Source organism: Anomalospiza imberbis, chromosome 9 (assembly GCF_031753505.1).
Source record: "Anomalospiza imberbis isolate Cuckoo-Finch-1a 21T00152 chromosome 9, ASM3175350v1, whole genome shotgun sequence".
NCBI classification, from domain to species: domain Eukaryota; kingdom Metazoa; phylum Chordata; class Aves; order Passeriformes; family Viduidae; genus Anomalospiza; species Anomalospiza imberbis.
The window spans coordinates 21,044,550-21,066,247 of NC_089689.1; the positions used below are offsets into that span (position 1 = coordinate 21,044,550).

General features: G+C 38.3%; 1 protein-coding gene across 19 annotated transcripts in view; it reads left to right on the forward strand.

Moving 5' to 3' along the window:
* The window catches only part of ST3GAL3 (ST3 beta-galactoside alpha-2,3-sialyltransferase 3), a 183,185-nt gene that overhangs the window by 59,601 nt on the left and 101,886 nt on the right, over positions 1-21,698 (forward strand). For 14 of the 19 annotated variants that reach the window (XM_068199117.1, XM_068199118.1, XM_068199125.1 and 11 more), the window contains one exon: positions 13,805-13,897. The exons of the other annotated variants lie outside the window; for them this stretch is intronic. In XM_068199117.1, coding sequence (XP_068055218.1) covers positions 13,805-13,897 — 93 coding nt within the window. The remainder of the gene's footprint in view (positions 1-13,804; positions 13,898-21,698) is intronic. 19 annotated transcript variants of the gene reach the window in all.

The window sequence follows — 21,698 nt, forward strand, 5'->3', positions numbered from 1 at the left end:
ACTCTATTAACTATATGATATATATTTTATATTGCGTACTTTGGGACTCTTTAGGCAGAACTCAACTAAAAGAAGGAATATTTTTTCCAATAGGCTTTGTGCTTTGCTAGATATTTTGTGATATTGTGTATTTACATATTTCTTCATTGTTATAGAATAGACTGGGAAGATGCAACAAAGATTTTTTTGAATATTCATGATGATTCCAACTTTGTGTTAAAAAGAAAAGACAAAGAAATTGTGTCTTTGCTGGGGGGGGAAAGCCAGAAATAACAACCTTCACCCTGCAAACGCAAACGAAACTTGATCTAGACTTTGAAAAGACCATAAAAATGGAGGGAGTTTGGGCTAGGGAAACACACAGATTGGGTTACTTATGTTTGTTGAAATTTCTTTACTTCAGAGCTTTAATAATGAAGAACTGAAACAGAGCCCCTTCCCCTCATTTTCTTTCTAAGCTGGGAGTCTGCTTTGAAACTGTTTGTGTCTTTGTGTGGTACTTAGCCATTAAACACTGTAAAAATAAGCAGTAAACGTGTTGGAATGCTGGACTTTCCCCATGCCTGGTGCTGTGGGATTTCTTTCTGCCCTGTTTTTTTTTTTTCAGTTTGTCTTTTTGTATTCCTACAATCCTGAATGAGGCACAAAAGAAAAGAAGTGAGAAGTTGCAATGATATCCTGTCCTGTCCAAGACTAAGATTGTCTCTCACAGGCTAAATGAAAGGATTCTGACCATCACATGAAGAGTCTCCTGATGCTTTTTCTGAAAGATTATTTAAAGGCTTAGCATGCTTTATGACACTGGCATTTTTCTGGCAATTAGTTATTTATTTCTCTTTCATTTCAGATTTTTATTTCATCATCTTCTACCTAATCTCTTCCATTCTGTACTAATTGTTCGAGCATTTGAAATAGTTAAGAAAATTAACCCGAGCTATTTATAGCAATTCAGTTACCTGGCTGTTTGTTGTTCATCCATTGAACCTCTCCCACATTTGGGTGGGATGTAACTGCCATCCCTGGTTTTGTTTTGCTCTTCCTAATTCGTTTCAGTTTGTTTCAGTTTTGATCCTTTGGCATTCTGATAAGGATTTCTTATGTGAGTCTTTATTATGTAACTTTGGGACTCCTGTGTTAGACACAGTCTCAGTTGATGAAGAAGATAAAAATTGTAGAATTCAGAATTACTGGCAGCTTAGATAGAATTGATTCATTGCTTGATTTGTTAAGTGCAAACAAAGTCAAGAACTTATGTTTGGTGCCTTTAAAAGGGCCAGTTTCCTGAAGCTGGAAGTAATTATGGATCAAACCATGTGGGAAAAGCATGTAAAGCAAGAAATATGAATGACTGGGCATTGTTTAGAGCAGTTTTATACAGTTTGCCCCAAAAGTTCAGTTTCATAAGAAAGAAATGTTAATGGAAAAACAGTTTTATTAAGAGTATAAGGGGAGACAGTGATAATGTATTTATAGAAAAGGTAGAAGTGTGCAATAAATACAGAGTTTTGTTCTGCTTGGATGGGGAAAATACTCTCCTTAATATCATAAATAAAATTTCAAGCAGTAGATGCCTAAGTTTATGTGCTTTAGAATTGGTATGTCTGGATAAGATTCTTGAAAGAATTTCTGAAGTAGCAGAGGACTTTTTGGACTACTAGAGATTATTAATAAATCTTGAAACACTAGGCATTCTCCATATCCTTGGCAGAAAGTTGAAGTACAAATATTTTAAAAGCAAAAGGGAATAACCCATAAGCTTTTCAACCCATTTTTGATTTTGAGAACAATAGCATATTTGCCAATATGAGTTTCCGTAGAGAAAAAAGAAGTAATACCTATAGTTCTAGTTATTGTACTTACTAAAATATGAACACTTTTTTAAGATGGGCTTGTTCTTCATGTGAGTATCCATGAAGGTGCCTGCTGTGAGTTTGATTTCTTCCTTGATATGTTTATCTTAGGACTAAGTTTGTACATTTTGTTTTCTTCTAACCAGTCAGAGGAGTTGCATAAAATTGGGAAATCTCAGTTCTTTTTTCCCTCTTTGTACGTGTAAGGTGGAATGCTTACTTTGCTTGTAGCTCTTCACCACAAGTAGCATTAACCTAATTAAAGGTTTGTTTATTTGTTTTCCTGGAGTGAATATGGTTACAACTCATTACAAGTTTCTACTATTGTTGTTCTACTACTGTTGCTCGTGCAAAAATTTTTACAGTTGTTACATTCACAGAAGGCTAAATTTGCTTTAGTAGCTAAACTCTGTTCAGGGAATATCTAATAGCTCATAAATGGCATGGGGGTCATCATGTTCCTTTGTTTTCTTGAAAGAAGAGTGCATTAAAAGCTACACTTCATATTCTTCCTTCAGAAATCTGTTCTAAAACTCAGGGACAAAATATCTTTCTAGAAAGACCTTCTTGTTCCCTGAATAACTTTAAAAATTGAATTAATTGGGCTATCTAAGCATTGGTTATCCCAAAACTTCAGTTAAAGAGATTTTGGTTTTGATAGGAATTTATGTTAAAACACTAGCATTCATCATTTTATTCTTGATCTGGGTCATAAAGAGCAAAGCACCAGCACACATTGTGGAAGCAGATGATTTGTTGCTGCTTGTACTGAATCAAAGCAGTTGTAAGCTTATCCTTAAACTGATGCAAGAGGTTCCTCTCTTTAAAATCTTGAAGGTGTGTGTGTGATCACCAAGCATCAACACTTCTGTGCCTGCCTGCAAGGCCAGCAATGTTCCACCTCCAGAGGGAAACCTACTTCCCTTTTGTGTTCTCTTGAAAATGTTGTAGGGAACCCTCATCAGATGACTGAGAGAGAATCAAGTGTATTCCGGCAGGTGAACATTATCTGCTTTACCAAGCCTTCCTCTGAACCTTGTCACTAACTCTGAAGAGCACACTTGCTATGGTATCCAGACACAGCTCAGTTGTCAGCCCTTAATTTATAAGCTGGCTTTGAGCAGGTTTTGTAAATGGTGTGTATGGGAAGAAACAACTTAGTATACTCAGTCTGCCTCTAATTTTGTCTTCTGTATTGCTATCATATGACCAGAGACATCAAAGCTTTGCTGTCTGCCTCATTCTGCTAAGATTGCCATACATAAATTTTAGAGTATGTAGTAGGTCATCAAGGCAGGAAAGAGTTTACTGGAACAAACACATACAGACTTCCTGTGTGTTGAGGAAGGACAGTAAAACCAAGACCTACTTTTAACAGCTGTGATTAGCATCTGTTAGGTAAGAAAACAATATCTTATTATGCTGCAAGAAGGGAAGAAGCCTTATTGTTGTGCTTGAGAACTGTAGCAGAAGAGAGGAATGAAGGAGACTGAAGGAACCCTGTTCCTTCTGGGATATTTTATCTTATTTGTTCTGTTCCCAGTCTTAAGGCTGGAAACCTGATAGTAAATTGTGATGAGTAAAGACCTCTGTATTTTAGTTGTTCTAGGACTGAAGGACAAGGTAAGTTTTGATTAGGTTGATAAATTTAGGATATGCTTTTTCCTTCAGGAAGCATGATGTTGCTGCTAGCATCCTTGAGCAATCTGCACTGGAGAAGTACTCCAAAGGACCCCAGACCTGACTAGGACTGGTGGAAGAGGTGATGGTGTGTACAATACACAAAACATGATGAAGGCTGCTTTGCAGCAGGAAGGTTAATGGCATCTGTGTCTGATGTGATGTGCTGGGGAAGGAGTCATATAGCAGTTGTTGCTGTAAGATGTTTTTGAAGTTATGGGTGTTTGAATTAAATTATGAGGCTGAGATGAGCTTTTCTCTATTTACTTTTGAGAAAACCAGGCAATTAAATTAATTTTAATGAAATACTTTTTACTCTAACATTACAAAGAAGCTTATGTGATTCTTTCCCAGTTCACAGTAGAAATGAAAACAGGCAGAAATGCTGGTGCTAATACTGCTTGCAGCCCCACTCCTGCTCTAAGAAATGAGAATCAGGACCACAAAGGGAGGGACAGAAAACTGAGAACATATATGTGCTGTTCCTGCCTTGTCTGCCATGCAATCTGTTCCAACTCATCAAAGAATAAACTGAAAAGCCAACAAACAGTGTTTTAAATTTCCATATTGAATGTGTTTGGATAATTCTGGTTGATTTCAGACTTCTAAATTCCTACTTAGAAATATCTTCCCCCTGGCTCCTTAAAAGAGTTAATCTTGAAGACCTTAAAACTGTGAGCGGTGTCCTGTACAGCTGCAAAATGTCAGCTGCCTTCCTCCTGTCCCTTTTCATCCTCTTTTAGTGACCCTTTTTATATCATTGAAGGCAGAAATTTCCAAAGGTGGTTGTGTAACTGGACTCTTTGAGTCAGGACTCTTGATCTGTACTGGAGTCAAAGCTGTATTTTAACATCATGGAACTTGGCTCAGATGTTTTGGTCAAGTGTTGCTATTTTGGTGAATTAACAAGGAGAGGATAGAATTTGTCCTGTTAAAAAGGGAAACCTATGGCTCAGCCTTGGAGCTTTCCTTTAGCCTGTTCACCAAACAATTTGGAAAAATATTTCTCCCTCTCCCTGTCTCAGAGCCATGAATAACCACCTGATGTAGGGCTGGTGTTCAGTGAAGTTATGATGATGCAAGATGAAGGACAGTCTGATTAATTGGACTATTGACAGTTCTTTGAGACAAACTTCATTGAGTTCTCTGACTCATGGTGCTTACCTATGGCAGTTTGGGCAGTTGGTTGGGCAGCCTTTTCAGACAAACAGCTGCTCTTTGAAGCCAAGGAAGAAAAAAAAAGGCATTTATCTTAGCAGAAGAACATTCACTAGAACAATGTATGGAGTAAACAGGAGGACTTTTTTGATCTTAGTGATTCTGCAGCTGTTCTTACTGTTAAAGGTTGCAGCTATTCTTTATTTTCCCTAAAGCAGTTTGGATTTTGTTTGGTTTTGTGAGGGCACTTTTAGTCACAGTAACTGCCAGGGTTCTTCCAGGATAGGGTTGTGCTCTGTTTTTACAGCAAAGTTCCTGGAGGAAACATTTTTCCGCCTGTAGCATTCTTCTTCTTAAGGTTTCATTGTGGTACTTACTAGATTAATTGATGTCTGCTTGAATTCATGACATCTGTCTCTAATAGAGGTCAGTGGAGACAGCCTTTTTTGGACTACTGCTTCAGAAAGAGGAGTGAGGAATATTCAAAACCTCATGACTATATACAGCATTTTGTAAAACTACTGTTAAACCACATTCCCCAATTGTGAGGTCACCTCTGCATGCCATCTAGAGCACTTTATTCACTGACCAGTGGTTTTTTTCTCTGAATTTCAGTCCAGTCTGGAGAGGGGGGGAAGCACCCTTGCCATGTCAAGTTGGCTTTTTCTTTTGTTTAGAAGAGTTGTTATTTTTTCCCAGGCTGTCCAGACCTTCCAAAGAAGAGTTTAAAGGGTAGCTTTTATCACCCTTAGCACTGGAAAGTTACTGAAGAAACTGAAAAGGGAGGATGTTGAGAAGTGTTCGTGTTAGATTTCCATCTCTGTCAGTTGCTGAGAGAGATCTTTCCAAGTGGAGTTTATTCCCCTAAGGTTTGGTGTCTTCCAGCTGTCTGTGCAATAGATCTGCTACTGCAACAGAAAGCACTGAACTTATTTTGTGGGAAAATAAAAATGGCCAGACCAAAGACTCACCTGCTCCAATATCTTGTCTCAAAATGCTCCCCTAGTTTAGGGAAGGAGAAAAATACACAAGTGTGACACTGTCCTTGCTCCAGTGTCTGCTGTCCAGCTTCTGAGGGGAGGAAGCTTTAGGGTTCCCAAGTTTGGGATGCTGTTAAACCTCTTAATAGCTTTTGATCCCATTTATATATCTGGTGTCTATAACATACTGATGTGAAGAAATCTGCTTATTAACTGCGTGTTATACAAGTGCTTCCTTTTGTCTGTTTTATTATCTTCAGGGTAATTTTGCTTGATGTTTCAATGATATGGGAAATAGTGAATAATAAATCACGGTTGACATTTTCTATATCGTTCTGCTGTGCTCTACACCTAGCAAAATGCTGAGTCCATAGCCTGGTGCATTCTACAGTGAAATGAATTACATTTTTCTGAAGGAAGATTTGGTGTGATTGATGTTCTCATCTGGCATTTAGAACTGCTAAGCTCTGGATTTTGACACTCAAATCTACTAAAGTATATTATCCACAGACATACAACTGTAATTTTGGCTATGCTGCTCCAGGAATTCTTAGTTGACCTTTTTTTTCCCCCTACAGCTAAAGGCTTTGGGGAAGTATCTTTGTTTTCAGATGTACTGATTCCTGTGCAGAGGATTCCTGGTTTCTAAATGGATTGAATTATTTATTCTCATCTCTTTAGCACTTGTTTGTCTCTCCTGGACCTACACTGCTGAGTTCATTATACTACAAGTAGAAAAACCCTGTTCCCTGTCTGAAGAAAGCATTGCCTATTTGTAGATGTAACAGATGAGGGTTGGTGAGGAAGAATTGTGGGTTACAGCAACAAAATTTGACACTGCAATTTATCTTCCTTTGTTCCTTTGTTTGGCAAAAATGATGTGATAGGTGAGCATTTTATTTCCTATTGAGCTTGTCGTTTCTTCACTGTTTATGGCCATTGCACTTACAGTGGTTTTTGAGAGGCATTTATATAGCTAATCACAGCATTTAATTTCTGCAGATTTTGAGAATCACATAGCCTAATATCAGGGAGCACTATAATTTCTGGCTTTGGAGAAACAGAGTTCATTTAGAAATTCTTTAGAAGGTTCTTGAAAAAGGAGTTCAGCTAGGAATCCCAACTGACTGCTGAGAGAGTTTTTATTGGCTACTGAGTCCTAACACATCCCATCTCCAAACAGTGTGGTTTTCCTCCATTAGGTTATCCTTGTCTCCTATCTGTAAAACCAGAATGCTGATACTTACCACTGAGGTTGGAAACCCAGTAATTTTGGACTTAGGAAAACTAGAATAGATAAAAGTCTAGTAATATACATTGAGGAATTGTGTTGATTGTCAGCAAGTTATTTCATCATTAAGTTCTACATTTTTTGTCCAAAGATTAGTAAATAATCAAAAACCCAGGGAGCAATCATCTTCATTTTTTTTTCTTCCTTTGGTAAACAGCTGCCTTCTGTGAAAATAAAATTTCTGGATTTCATGCCTTTTGTTTAGTCTAATAATTGGTATTCTAGCCATTTGTTTTTTCCTTTCCATGTTTCTTTAAAAACACAAGCAAACCTGAAATGGACTGTTTTCTTTGCTCCTCATCTGTGTCTATTTGAACACAAGTCTGCTTTTTCTCTGGGTTACTAGTCTTGAAGGTAAGATGTAACCAAAACAGATTTTTTTTTAAAGGGAAAGTTTACAGAAACCAAAGGAGATCGGGAGATCAGGGATATTACTCAATCTTGGAGGAGTATGCAGCATGAGGTCACATACAAAATGTGCCATGGACTTTGGTTGGATTTTTTATCTTCATCCTTTAAATCTGTTTTTTGCTAAACTCAGGATTTTTTTTCTTTATTTACTTACTTAAACAAATAAAAACTGTCTGTCTTTAAATTTTTTATTCTTTTTTTCCCACAAGAATCCTTACACTTCTTTAGGCGTTGATAAAAGATTATTAATTGAGAAGCTCCAGGCAGGGTCTTGGTCCTTGGAACTATAAGGGATGGTACAATGAGTTATTCATTTCTGGTAGAGAAATCGCTTACAGATGTATTTAGCATGTCTGAGACTCATCTGAAATTACTACTTCTACCTAGTGGTCTAATTTCTACTATTGCAAAGACCAGGAATGGAATTTAGTAAGGAAGTAGGTTCCTCATTACTTTTTTGTGAGTGGAAGCCCTTTCAGTGTGTTTGTGCAAAGATGGCATTTCTGAGGGTGAGTGGCATTGCAGTGTCACTCCTCTGAGCTGTCCCTGCCCCTCTGCCTGCCCTGCACTTCCCAAGGGTAGAACTGGCTTTGTGTCACCTCTTCCTTCAGGGCTGTGAAGGTAGGTCGTGGGTTTTGGTGGAATGTCTTCAAAACTTTGTTTTCCTGGGCCAATTTAATGTAACCTAATCTTCTTCAGCTGCTGTTCTTGAGTAGTCCAAATAAATGAATAGAACTATGTGTTGATTATCATTGTAAATTAATTTCATGAGAAGCCACAGCTCTTGGTAGAGAAGCAGAATTAACCATTCATCATGTCATTTTAGAAACAGGCATTTGGATCATCTTTCCCTGTATTTGGCCATGCAACCTCCCTGGGGAATTTGCTTACATACTGGAGTAACATTGGAAAATGTTTACATTTATTTTGCTGGCTATAGGGCAATAGATGCAGTTCCCATCTTTTCAGTGTAAGCATCTTGCTTTTCCTCTTCTATCTACTCATTCCTTTCATTTGTTTACTTTTCCTCAGCTGGAAAATAGCAAATATCAAATGATCAGGCTGCGTAATGCTTTGAACCCAAGTTTGCAAACTTGTAAGAACTGTAATTGGAGCTTCTTAAAATTCTAGTTCAGTGTTTCCCAACCCACACTGGTGAATGTGGATCTCCAGCCATGTACCCAGGGGAGGGTTTTGCGGGGGTGTCTTCCACTCAAGGAGATTCCACCAGAGTGACATGATGGTCACGACTCTACTTATGAAGGCAGAGGTGGAGATGCATTTTTCAGTGCCCTGGCGTATGGGATTGACAGCCCTGTAGGAGAATGTAAATGACTTCTCTTCCTAAGGCTGAGTAGCAGTAACTGAGGAGCTGCATCACCAAACCTGCTGAAGGTGTCCTCCCCTGCCTTTAAGTAAACTGGTTGTATTTGCTGTGAGCCTGGCAGTCTGTAGTGAAGGGGAGAGTTGACAGGGCACTTACTTTTTCACCTCTAATAGAATTCCTTGCCAGCTGGGCAGGAAGGGAGGGCCGGTTTATAGTTGTTTCTGGGGATTTCCCCATGAAATGGAATTTGTTGCTTTACAAGTATATATGATATTATGAAAAAGAATATGGAGGACTGGAAGCTGTTTATTTATTAGACTGTAAGTGCATAAAACAAATACCATTCAATTATCTGTGACCTTTTGATATTAAATTAAATACATATAAATGCACATGCTAACCATTCTGCTTGTGTCTTCAGTAGTGTATTTTTTTTAGCAGTCCTGTAATTTTGAAGCAAATTTTATAACTAGTTCTTACTGTATGCTGATTGAAATGTAGTCCTGAGCTTATCTGAGGAAAACTGAACTGAAAGTTTTATTCCAGAAGTCTACAAAATTGTCCTTTGGCCAACACTGAGCCATGACTGTATATGGTGGATACATCTGATCCAGGGAGTCCTACCTAAATTAAAATGCTCTGAATCTTACAGGATATAGCTATGGGGTCTCAGCGTTAACTGCTTTGATTTAGTGATCTGCCAAATTATATACTAATATTTCATTATTGTTCCATAATACCTCACTGTGTTTGATATGCCTTCATTTCATGTTCTCATTCCATCTCCTATTCATTCTTCATGTATCATGACATAAGCTTTGTAGAGCTGCTGTGTAGGCAGAAGACTCAGGTTATTGTGAACCGAAGAGAAAGAAACCCCAAGGAGAAGGATCAGCCTAGCGAGTACATTGCCAAGGACTCCTTTTCCTTGTTTCAGAAATGTGTCAGTTCATATATTTTGTGTGCAAGAGTAACAGGAAGAGATGTCAGTCCTCAAATAAGATGTTCTCAAGTAGATGAAGTTTTTTGATTTTTAGAAGCCACAATTTAAATTCCATGTGAAAGGCAAAGCAGCAAAATCTGTCTCTTCAAGTAGATTTTGTAATATTCAATTACATGAGCTTAGTTGTGGCCATTTTTTTAGTAATCTAAACACTGTGTTGTATTACTAATTTTTTTTTTAAAGGATTTAGATTCCAGTCTATGAGGATGACATGCTGTCCCTGATCAGGACACGATGAAGGAATTAACCATGGTGACGTTTTCATATTTGAGATTAAAAGAAGACACACATCTGCCAAAAGCAAGCAGAAGGAAAAGTCTTGTTACTTTTTCTAAATCCTCTGAAAGCAGCTGGATTTTTAACTTATCCAAATTGTGAATTTTTGTTGAGATTGATGTCCATATAACAGTGTAGAGAACCACAGAATATCATCAAGAATTCAGGATGTGTGCTGGTCTCATAAGAGAAAATTCAGAAAAAAAGGCAAGAGTGCATTTTCTCTTCAGTGGAATAAGCCAATTACTTCCCTTTAACTTCACCCTCATGCAGGCACTTGTTTTAAAACAGCAGATGTTTACAGTTACTGACTGTGACTTGTTTTTCTCATTTATTCTGGAGAAATTTTTTACTTTACTGGGTTTTTCCTGCACAAAATCTGAGCAAAATTTAAAGGGTCCGCAGTGTCATCTAATTACATTTTTTCTGCTGTCTCCACTAGCTTTTAACTACCTCAGCCCAGCATGAGCTTGAGAATCAAGAGCTGGAATAATGTATCTGGACCTGGAAGATGTAGAGGACATTTGCACCCTTCTGTCATAAGTGTCATGATGCTCCTGGCTGGCTGCCTTGTCAGGATGGCCTTGGGGTCCAGGCACAGTAATGAGGCTAGTGAGATGAAGCTGTTTACTAGCTTCTAAAGCACTAAGAAAGTAAAAGTGTTTGGTTTTCCTATTTGGAAAGCATTGTCAAAGAGGCACGTATATAGCCAGCAGTGTAGTAGATACATTCTCATCAAATGCAAAGGAGATGCTCATTTGTAGACTTCAGTTCTGTACAGTTCTTTTATTATGGGACCACGTAGTTACAAACAGTAGCTGGGTGTGATTTTTCCAAGTTGGATTAGTTTGGAAGATGTGTAGTTCTCTATCGGATGTTTCGTGCAGGATGTTTTACACCCTGATTTATGGAACACTGATCTCTGCAAGATTTGTGGATCTTGCAGGAAAAAATACCCGAAAAGCAAACGTACGTATCTAAAATGATGTTAACTTGGATAGCTTCATCTGGTAGCAGAAGGTAAACAGCAAGGCTGTACCCAGCCTTTCTCTAAATTTGCTCTGGGTTACACCTGCTAGGGCTTATCATTATGAGCATGTTGGCAGTGACAGCATGCAATGCCTGTTTCAAAGAGATTGAACAAATAGAACATGTCCCTATATGGATTTAAAATGTACAGTGCCCCTTTCTAGTTTTCTGTAGCTTGCTGACTCAAAATGCGGCACAAAGAAAGGAGATGAGCAAATGTTGAATGATATGAGATGGCAGCTATGGTTGGCTTAGAGAACTGTTCTGCCTCTGGCACTTTGGATCATGAACTTCATCACATCTGAGAAATGTTAACAGCTCGGCCTGGGGGCTTTAGCAGCTCTGAGTGTCTTTGTGGGTTTGTACTGACAGCTCCCTCCATCAGTATGCAGTGATTGGCATGCGGGGGGGCTCACATGCAGGAGGGTCTCAGCCTGCTATTCTTGTGCAGAAACACCATGATGGGCATCTGAGTGACGTTCTAATTTGATAATGAAAGCACCATTAAATCAGAAAAGAGAAAAATGCCTGTGTTTGTGGCACAAGATATTTTGTGTGACCACTGAGGTCATTTGAGACAGGCCTGCTGTTGAAATAGTTATACAAGTTTGCCAGCAATGACTCACTACCGTGGTGGCTGCAGATAAATTCCAGTTGCTTTCTACTTGTTTTTGGACGTTTTGGTATTAGGGGTTTCTGTATGTTGCCTAAAGATTAAAATTCTGCCAGGCTTAGGTTTGCTTGAAAAAAGTTAAAATTTCTCACATGTCCTCATATCTGAAGAATATATTCAACAAGCTATGACCAATACATCCTGCTGTCCCTTTTGACTGTGTCAGAAGGGGATATAATATACTTTAGCATCATTAAAACCTTTTGTTTTTTCAGTCCTTCATGTGCCCATTTATAAAAAGATCCTGACTGGCATAAGCATGCAAATAATTTCGGATGTTCATTTCTGAGATGTTTTCTCATCTCTCTCATTTAAAAAAATGTATTATGATATCACATCATCACCTATGGAAACCAAACTCATGGATTTGGATTGTGCTGGATAATGTTACACCTGTGTCTTTCTCTCCATGTCTTTATCATATATTTAGAGATATCTTTAGAGCTATTTACTTTGTTGTAAATAATTGACAGTGTAAATGGCAAAATATATTGCTCTTCCATCCTACAGATGAGGAATTTTGATAGTAAAATACTGCATATTTGGACCATAACCATGCAGGATATCTGTGGAAGAATTAAATAGGATCCGTGTTCTTAAGCTTTTTACGGTACTTTTTAGCTTGAAAGGTCTTACAAAATTAAATACTTAAAGTGACTATTTATCTTCTCTAGTTTATTTTCTCTTCCAGCTGTTGAAGGTTTAGATTTTTATTCAGCAGAAATAGATTTTATTCTTTAAGAGACACAGAGGTTCTGTATGTATCTATATATTCAGAATTGCAGGCTTAGGTATACAGCGAGACCATTTTCCTATAGTTTAAGAGCTATAGGAGGTTTTGTACTCTATGCAGCTAGCTGTAAAATTAATTTTCCATCTAATGTCCATCCAGTTGGAACTGGCTACTGGCCTCTTGAGAGGTAATGCAGGACCAGTACAAGAAGAATAGTTACTCCCAGTTCAGCATGGAGTTACTGTCCTTCCTGTATGTAATTTTGAAACTCTGAATCCACATTCATTGCACCTAGTAGTAGTTTGCTGGTTAAAGGATAATGGTGATGCCTGGGAAAGAACATGATTGGGATAATAACAGGCTCTTCAGAACTGATTTTGTGATTCTACTCTGTGGAGCTGCACTGTCATCTTCATTTGAGTGCTGCTGTTGAACTGGAGGAAGAAACCTTTCATTACTTGCCTGTTGCTGATAATGGTGCAGCAAGAGCAGTGTTATCGAGGAGTCTTTGCAGCTTCCACTGACTGTCGAGCGTGGAACTGTAAATGCTTTTTTTGTTGTTCTTTGAAGGAATATTAGCAATCCTCATATTGTGGCTGACACTAAGATATCTAATGTTACTTTGAAAGCACAAGTGAATTAATTACCCTTGTAATGCTTTAATGAAATGGATGAATGTAAAAATTTTGCAGGTGGTGAATAGGGACACAAAATTAAATGGTTTTTTTCAGGTAACTCAGTAGACCTATGGTAAATGCATGTGCTGGACTGAAATATCTTTAATTGAGTTGCTACTCTTGTTTCTGTACAGAAACTGAATGAAAAAACACCCACATGTTCTAAATTTGGCCTGAGAGTCACTAGCCAAGCTGAATTAAGACACACCTCAACAAAGCAGCAGCAATGTCATCTCTCCCAAATGCTGAAAGCACTCATCCCTTGATGATACCCTGCCAGTACTGCTTCAAGCTTTGTTTCAAATTCCTGAAACTATCTTTATGTAATCTTCTAAATAATACTTTTCTATAATTTTAACTTTGATCATAACTTAGAAAAATAGCCAGAGAAAAGCGCTGTTTATGTCTTTTTTCCTTTTGAAAGGTTGAAGGCTAAAATGATTATTGACATTTTTCTTCCATGAGCTTTACCTTGCTAGCTATGAAAATCTTTCAGCAAAACTAGTGGTTTAGTGGTATTTGAGATATCTTTACCTCTTTCCTTAGTTTGTTGTTCTTCTGTGACGCTATAGTGCAACAAATAAATAATGGTCTGTATTTGCAATTACTCCCTGCAGCTGTTTACTGCAAAGCTATAAGGAGAAAAATTACTTGGATGATTGCAAAAACTAGTTCATAGCCAGGAGAGTTCTGATTCTATACTTGTTTTTTCACAGGCCTCCAGAACTGGCATCAAAGTATGCCAATTTCTCTGAGGGAATGTGCAAGCCAGGCTATGCATCAGCGCTCATGACTGTCATCTTCCCAAAGTAAGTAATCACTGTGGGAGTTTTTTTCCCACTTCCCCCAATGGCTTCTCATCCTTCAAGGTGGGTGATAGGCAGTTTGTCTTGAAAAGTGTCATTACTGTGTCACTTGATTGGTTCACGTCGAGACCAGTGTTGAAATTCTGGACAATTTGAGTGGTCAGTGGCATGGCTTAGTTGACTTCAGCCTGACTAGGACTTTGCTCAGAGTAGAGACTTCTGGGTGTTGGGTAATAAAACAAATTATGTTGTCAGTGCATGATACAAACATGTGGTCAGGCTCACTGCTAGTACCAGATGATGCAATGCTTAGGAAGCTTTGGTCATAATTAAATTATCTAGAGCAGGTAGTAAAGTGTGGTGTTTTGTTGTAGTTCATTTTGGGTTTTTTTGTTCTTGGGAGAACAGGATAAAGCATCCCTCAGGTGCCTGGAATTTATAGAATTGCTGGGAGACAGTTCAGAAGATAGATTGGCAGGAACATTAATCTGTTGAGGCTCAAGGATTTCAGTGAGGTGCATTGAATGGAAAATTTGACCAAATGGTTGTTTGACCATTGTACAGGCTTCTTGTACACGTGGAAGAGATGCTCTAGCGCAATGATCTATTTGGCAAACGAGATTGCGGACTTCTTAACATAACTGGCACTTTTCCAAAAGAGGTATTTTATTTCTTTTAAAGAGGGAATTTCCATGACCTGTGCATCTAAAGGTTAGGTTGACTGATCATGGCCTTCAAGCCAAGCCTGAAACTGGTGGTATCTTCTGTCTTTGTTTTTGTTGACAAGCATGGTGACTGGAAGCTTTTTTAAAATAAAAAAAAATATTGCCTTGTAACCAGTAGATACTACAGACAAGCCTTAAAAACCAAACAAAACACTGAAGTTCTCCATCACCAGTGTAAACCAAACAATTATCAGTATTATCTTCTATGAGCATTTTGGAACTCTGGATAGAATATAAATACTAGAACTGAAAGTGAGTGCTTTTAAATCTGTGTTTGTATACATACTAAATGTAAATAGTAGAGAGTAGGATGAACTCATTATTACAAAACTATTAATCTTATTTTAATTTTAAAAAGACTTTGGCTTTGAGAAGGAGGTTTTTAGCCTCCTAGAATCTGAAGTGATATTTATTCTCTCCCGCAGCAGCTGCTTACAGATCTCTGTTCAATCACCTTCTCCCAGTAGTTGACTGCTTTGAACTAATTCCATGCAAAGAGGTACAAACGTGTCTCTAGTCGAAGCAAGAGGTTGTTGTCTTGTTCATACATTGAAAAATTGTATTCACAATTTTAAAGACAGCATCTCCCCAGGTATTTATGTTCAGGTGCTTGTTTAACATGGACCCTAAAACTTACATATTGACATTTTTTCCTGTGATGTTTTTGATTTCTTTACCAACTGAATTCAGTGTTGGACATTTCATTATTTTACTGAGTACTGCTGTAAGGATGGCTGACCAGTAGATCTGAAAACAAATTACGATGCACTTAAAATTCTTTCTCTTCTGCAACTTTCCTTGTACTCAGAGAACTATGCAAAGTTAATATTACCAAGCCAGGTATTCAATCTATTTAGAACTCTTAAAGCCAAATTATCATGCCTGTTCATTTAAAGATTCCAGCTGCATGATTTGTTTTATTCTAGGTTTTGTTTTCAGATGATTGTGTCATTAGGAAACCATCATGTCCACAACTGACATTTTTTAGGTGCGGTCTTTGTGGTAAAATGTGTGTTTTTGTTGGGTGTTTTTAATATTTGGATAAAGTTGGTTTGGCTGTTTTCAAGCAGGAATAAAATGAATAAATGTTTTCCCACTTTAAGGTTCCTGACTTTTTAGTGCAATTTAAAAAGTAAATAGGCAAAATATGGTGGAAATAGTTGAAATAGAATAAATATTTCTCAGAGGATGTAGCTCTTCCTGGTAAGTGCTTTTTTACTGGTAAAAATGAGAATTCAGACTTCAGCAAGCATAAGCAAGTGCTGGATGGATTAAAGAGCAATGGCCTGAGAAATACCAAAGTGTGGTTGATGGTAAGGAAAGACTAAATACATGTTTGTTTGTTTGTTTTGTTTGTTTGCTTTAACGAGGCCCTCAGTTGATCAGCTCTCATTTTAGCAATGTTTGATCCCTTCATCAATAAACCTATCTGGAAAAAGTCCTAGGTTGTTGAGTACTAAATAAAGGGTCAGTTGTTTCTAGAGAACAATCTAGATTGCCTGATTTAAATGGCCACAGTCCAACAAAATATATGTTACTATATCCAACATGAAATAAAACATCTGGGAGGAACAAATGCAGATTTTACCTTCAAGATAGAAAAAAAACCTCTGTCTTGGAAACAGACAGAGAAATCTTCATGTCACCTCAACAAAATACCATTTCTTAAGTACTATTTCATATGTGCACAAAAAAAGTTGAGAATTTTGTTTGAAGCACTGACTTAAAATACAAAACATCATAATCCAAGATTTCTAGACTACTGTGTCCAATTTCAATGGTAAAGTGTGAGAAGGGAGGGGAAATAAGGGATGGAAGAAAAGCCACAAAAATGAACAATGACTTGCTTAAACAGTAAAGTAAACACGACTCCTAGAAATAAGTCATCATTCTGAAGCAGAAGTTGTATCCAAATGAGGAGACTAGGAAAGAGCATTAACTTTGGCAAGTTAAATATAAACCATAATGAGGTAGAGCAAAAAAAATGTTGAGGAACAACTTTGTAGAGACATTAAAAAAATAATAAAGCTTTTTGTCTAACTGTCAAAGGCAGAAAGCTTGTCAGAGATCTCGATGAGCTGATAGAGGTTCATAATATTACATGTGAGCTGAGGGAAGGTAAAGCTGCAGCAGAGAAGTTATTTGCATTGCTATTCACTGCAGAACAGTTCCCATGTGGACCCTTCATTTCCAGGGGACAGGCTGGGGGAATGTGACAGAAGCTTGACGTTTTGGAGTGAATTCCAACACAAAGAATTGCTAGGAAAAGTTCTCACTTTGTGAGGAACTCGGTGATGAAGTTGCCGAGTTACACACGGTTGTGTGTAATCATTGCTTAAATTGGCCTTAGAATGGAAGAATGAAAAGCAGTAAACGTGCTGGGCTTTTCAAGAAGGGTCTGGGGGATTCTTTGGGAAAGTGGAAGGTAAGAGCAAGCCTGGTTTCTGTATGAGGCTCCTCTTAGAACCTAAAAATAAAAAATAGAATTACTGTTTGTTCACAGATAGAGAGGAGACAAGTTGTCTTCTCCAGCAGGAACTTCTGCCCTGCAAATTAGCTTGTGTTTTTTCAATGACTGGATCAGCATTTGATAAAGGTGATTTAACTAATGCAATATGTCTGGATTTCTTAAAAAAAACCATAATACACACATACGAAAAAAACCCCAAGCAAACAAACCCCTGCCTGAAAAACCAAAAACAACCAAACATTTGCTGTTTGAAATATTTTTGGAAAGTTAAACTGGTGTATTTCTGTAGTGATTAGATAGTGACTAGGTAAATAGTGGAAACTGTATGGAAAAAATACGAAGATTGGACAGTACAAGGATGTTACTCCTGGAGTCTTCTGGAAGAAAGTGTGCTGGGATCTCTGCTGTTCCAAGTGCTCATAAACTACCTGGAATGGAGGATGAATAATAAAGCACTAACACATTTTTCCAGGTGGTAAGACCAAAAGCTGATTGTGAGGAATGTCAGGGGGATCTCACAGTGGTAAGTGGTGGGGCAAGGAAATGGCAGGCCAGATTCAGTTCTGATAGAGATAAGAGAGTGTTTGTGGAGAAGACTGATCTGACAGTTTGTGGTGTGTGGTGGACTTAGTTGTGCCTTAGTTATACTCTGAGCAAGCAGAGGGTGTTCACAAGCCTGTATAACATAGTGAATGATGTAGTTTGGCAAGATTTGGAGATACTAAATACGAATATTCTGCTCCAGGTTTAAAATAAATAAAGGTAAGTGCTATTTCCAGTTGTATTTTTCTGGGAATGGGGTCCATAGTGGGCAAAAGATTAAAAAAAAAATAAAATATACTCTTAAGTATTCAGGTATGTAACTCTCTAAGTTGCATCCTAAATAGATGTTGAGGGCAGCATGTAGCTTGATGTAGTCCCTGTTTCTTAGGCTTTTTACTGGAGTGTTGCCCCATGGACACAGACATCAGGTGTTGGGCAAAATGGATGTCTGGTCTAATCCCTTGCACCCGTGCCTTTCTTTTCTGGGTTTTTTAATGATTATGCCTTAAAGGCAGAGTGACATAGTTTCAGAAAAACATCCTGTAATCTGAGTCATGACAGTGGCTCCACACCAAGAGAAATGGGTGCATGATCTCAGTACTGCATCTCGGTGTAAGGTCTGGCCAGCTGGGCTACGTCTGCTGTTCACTCTAAGTGAAGGAGCTATCTAATTTTTCACTTTCCAGGACAATAAGGCTCTGCCTCTTGCAAATCTCCCAACAGCAGGCTCAAAGTGCCTGAAGTGAGGTTACTGGTTTCAGAATGATATGAAGAAAATGGCAAGTGTGTTTGGTAAAATGGCATCAGTAGGTCAGTGAATTAGACTACTATGTTCAGTGAATTACACTATTTTAGTTGGTCTGAGGTCACCTACAAGTCTGGAGTTAATGCTTTGACCTTTTTGTAGAAGGCACTAATTTGTATTTGCAGTGTAACACTGCAGTCTCCTGCGTGTCTGGCCTTGCTCTGGAAACGATGCTGCCTGTGTACAGCTCTTTCTATGCCCTATTCTTTATCAAATGAGAAAAGAGACCTCTGCCCACGGTCTGTGGCTGACATGCCAGCCTGGGACAGTTCAGCTACTCAATACTCAGCTGCAATTTTCCAACCACAAGCTCTTGTAATTTGGCAGCTAATACTAAAAATTAGAGGAGGCGGTAAATGGAGAGGGAATGTCTGCAGCCTGCAGACTTGTGTATCTGTGTTTGGTAGGGGAACATGGCAAAAAATTATTTAAAGAGTATCTGAAAGTATTTCAGAATAAGGGAGAATGGGGAAGTTCAATATACAACAAATCTGTTGGTGTTGTGACCAAAAGAGTGAATTTATAATTTGTTATTCAGATACATAAGACTATTTTTGCACCAAAGATATCATTGTAAGCATTTTCTAGTCAATTGGTGCTAACAAATAGCCATATAGGAATCACAAACCTTTTAAAGTCAATTCATAAATAAAATCAGTTTGGTTTGTTTGATTATTCTGGTGTGAACTTCTGTTGATTAGCAATTGGTATTTTCTTTACAGTTATATTTTTCCCCCTCTTATTTTTCAATACTGTAGCCTGCTCATCACTCAGACGATAAACAGCTCTCCTGTAAAGTCTTTTGGGTTTATATTTTCATGCTGAATTACTTCTTTGTACATAAAGTTCAAAATGTTTAAAGCTTTCACATCAGCAGAGACTGCATGACACGGATTTATGCCAGCCAGAGAAATTTCAGTGGCTTTCTCTGAAGTTATTCTTCTGTAGGTGTTTTTTTTCTGATGTTTAGTTCCCCCTTGATTTTGTAGGTCATAGACTCCTGTGCCTTTCTTCACTTCCACAGGCTAGGGGAATATAGACGAGGCAGAACCAGAAGGCCTTTCTTTGGAGTGTAGACTCCTGTCTCCTTCACATCAGAGCTTGGTAAAAATTTCTTTGCCATTTCTCTCTTACAAATATGGTTTTGCAGTTTTTATGCTTTAAGGAAAAAACCCCATTCTTATATGCAAGTGGGGGATAGGGACTTTGGGTGGAACTGGAGCTTCAGCAAGGGCTTTAGTAGGAGTCAGGATAATTTAAAAATGTGGTCTTCTGATCCTAAGTATTCCCACATTCATTTCCATATCTCCTTTCAGGAAGCTGTGCTTCTTATAACAAGCACACAATAGCATCTGTCCATCCCACACATTTCTGCTTTGTTGTTTAGATATGCAGAAAAAAAATATTCCAGAAAGAGAATTTTTTAACCCTCTGCTTGAAACTGACTTTATGCATGTCTGACTGTCTCCATGCCTCATGAATTACTGCCATACCCAGCATGGGCTTGTACTGAAGTGACAGAACATGAGCTCAGTGCTTGGGGGCTGTCAGTGCAGGTGATGGCTGCTTCCTCTGTGATTAACTATTTAAGGAGAGCAGAGGAAGGCAAAGGATGGCAGCTTCATGTGGCTCCTGAGAGCTCATGAAGAAATAGGCTGGATAATTAATGTGCCACTGAGGATTGCGACAGGGATTCAAAACTGTTGCCTGACTGTAGTGTGGTGCATCTGCTGCATTGTGTGTGTGTGTGTATATATATACATATATATATATATATATATATATATATATATATATATGTATATATATATGCTGAATTAGTTATTGATAGTAGGGGGTTTTTGTCTTCAAAGTTTAATGTACATCTCATTTTGAAACACACCGAGGTGGTTCATTTTGTTAATGTGAGCTATGAAAGCAGCTTGTGTTCAACGAAGAGTAGACACATCTCAAGACTTCCACTGAAGTCAGGGTCCCTGTGTCCCAAACACTACTGTAAGAGTTTTCTGCTTTCCTTCAAAACAGAATTGATGCTGTTCTGGGAATGGGGAGTACTCAAATCCCTGTCCCTTCTTTAAATCTCTTGTTCTGTGCCTGTGCATTCATTCAGGAATAGTGTGTGATGGTGACAGAGATGGTTTCAGAGCTCACAGTTACATTTGGAGTCCCAGTGACTGCTGTAATCACAGCTCTGGAAGGAACTTCGTAGGTGCCAGTGCCCAAAAGAGTGTTTGGGGAAAATATCATTGTTGCATTATTGAGGTTTGAATTTGAAGGGACAAGTTGATGCAGGTGTATTTTCTTCTAGGCAGTACTGAACATCATCCATTTCCTTCATTTTCTTGGTTAACTGTAGCTAAAAGAGTTCAAGACTTGCAGGAAGGGAAAGAAAAGCTAGAAGAGAAGTTGTTGGCACCCTGGTCAGTTAAGCTGTCAGGGTTTTCCACTTCTCCAAGCTCCAGGCTGTTAAATGCCTGGCCCGTGCCATGCCAGGGGATTGAAGCCTGCTGCTGCTCACCCTTACCTCCTGTCACCTCCTTATTCTGTGTTTTGTAAATCCCAGGCTAAACAAACATGCAAGCCAAAACACACACCCTCTCAAATCACTTCTGGTGTCTGGGTAGCACCTCCCCACGCAGAACTCTGTGTCTTTTCCAGTAACACATCTTCCCATGCAGTCAGCTGCTGTTCCACTGTCACTACTGGCAAAGGGAATATTTTGCACTTCCCTACCTTTCTTTCCTTGTGAGTTTTATGAGTGGTGCCTTTTTTCTCCTTTATATATTGGTTCTGGAAAATCTTTCTCAGCTTTTCCACCTCTGCACTTAGTGTGTCAGGTATTAGATATAATTTGAAAGCAGTTACTAAAAGAATGATTTTAAAAAATATGTATTATTGTTGATTTTGAATGACAGTTACGGTCAGAGTATACAACAGGTAAAATTTCTATGTTTGTATTATTGTCATGGACTCATTTGAGATATTTAAATCTCTCCTACTTCCGCCTAAAGGTGACAGGTATGTTATCTCACAAAATATTTTTGCGGAGGCTGGCTCTAATGAATATACAGCACAGTCTGTTAAGAGACATTTGCTTTTAATGTTCAAACTAGGATTGTTGTCTGAGCTCTTGTTCCTATTTATTACTGGGTCAATTGGATTGCCCTTCACACCACCTTGACTGCTTCAGTCCTTTGCACCTGCATTGTCTGTAGCTGGAAGCTGAGATTAAGAAGCAGCATTTATTAACTCATGTCCAGA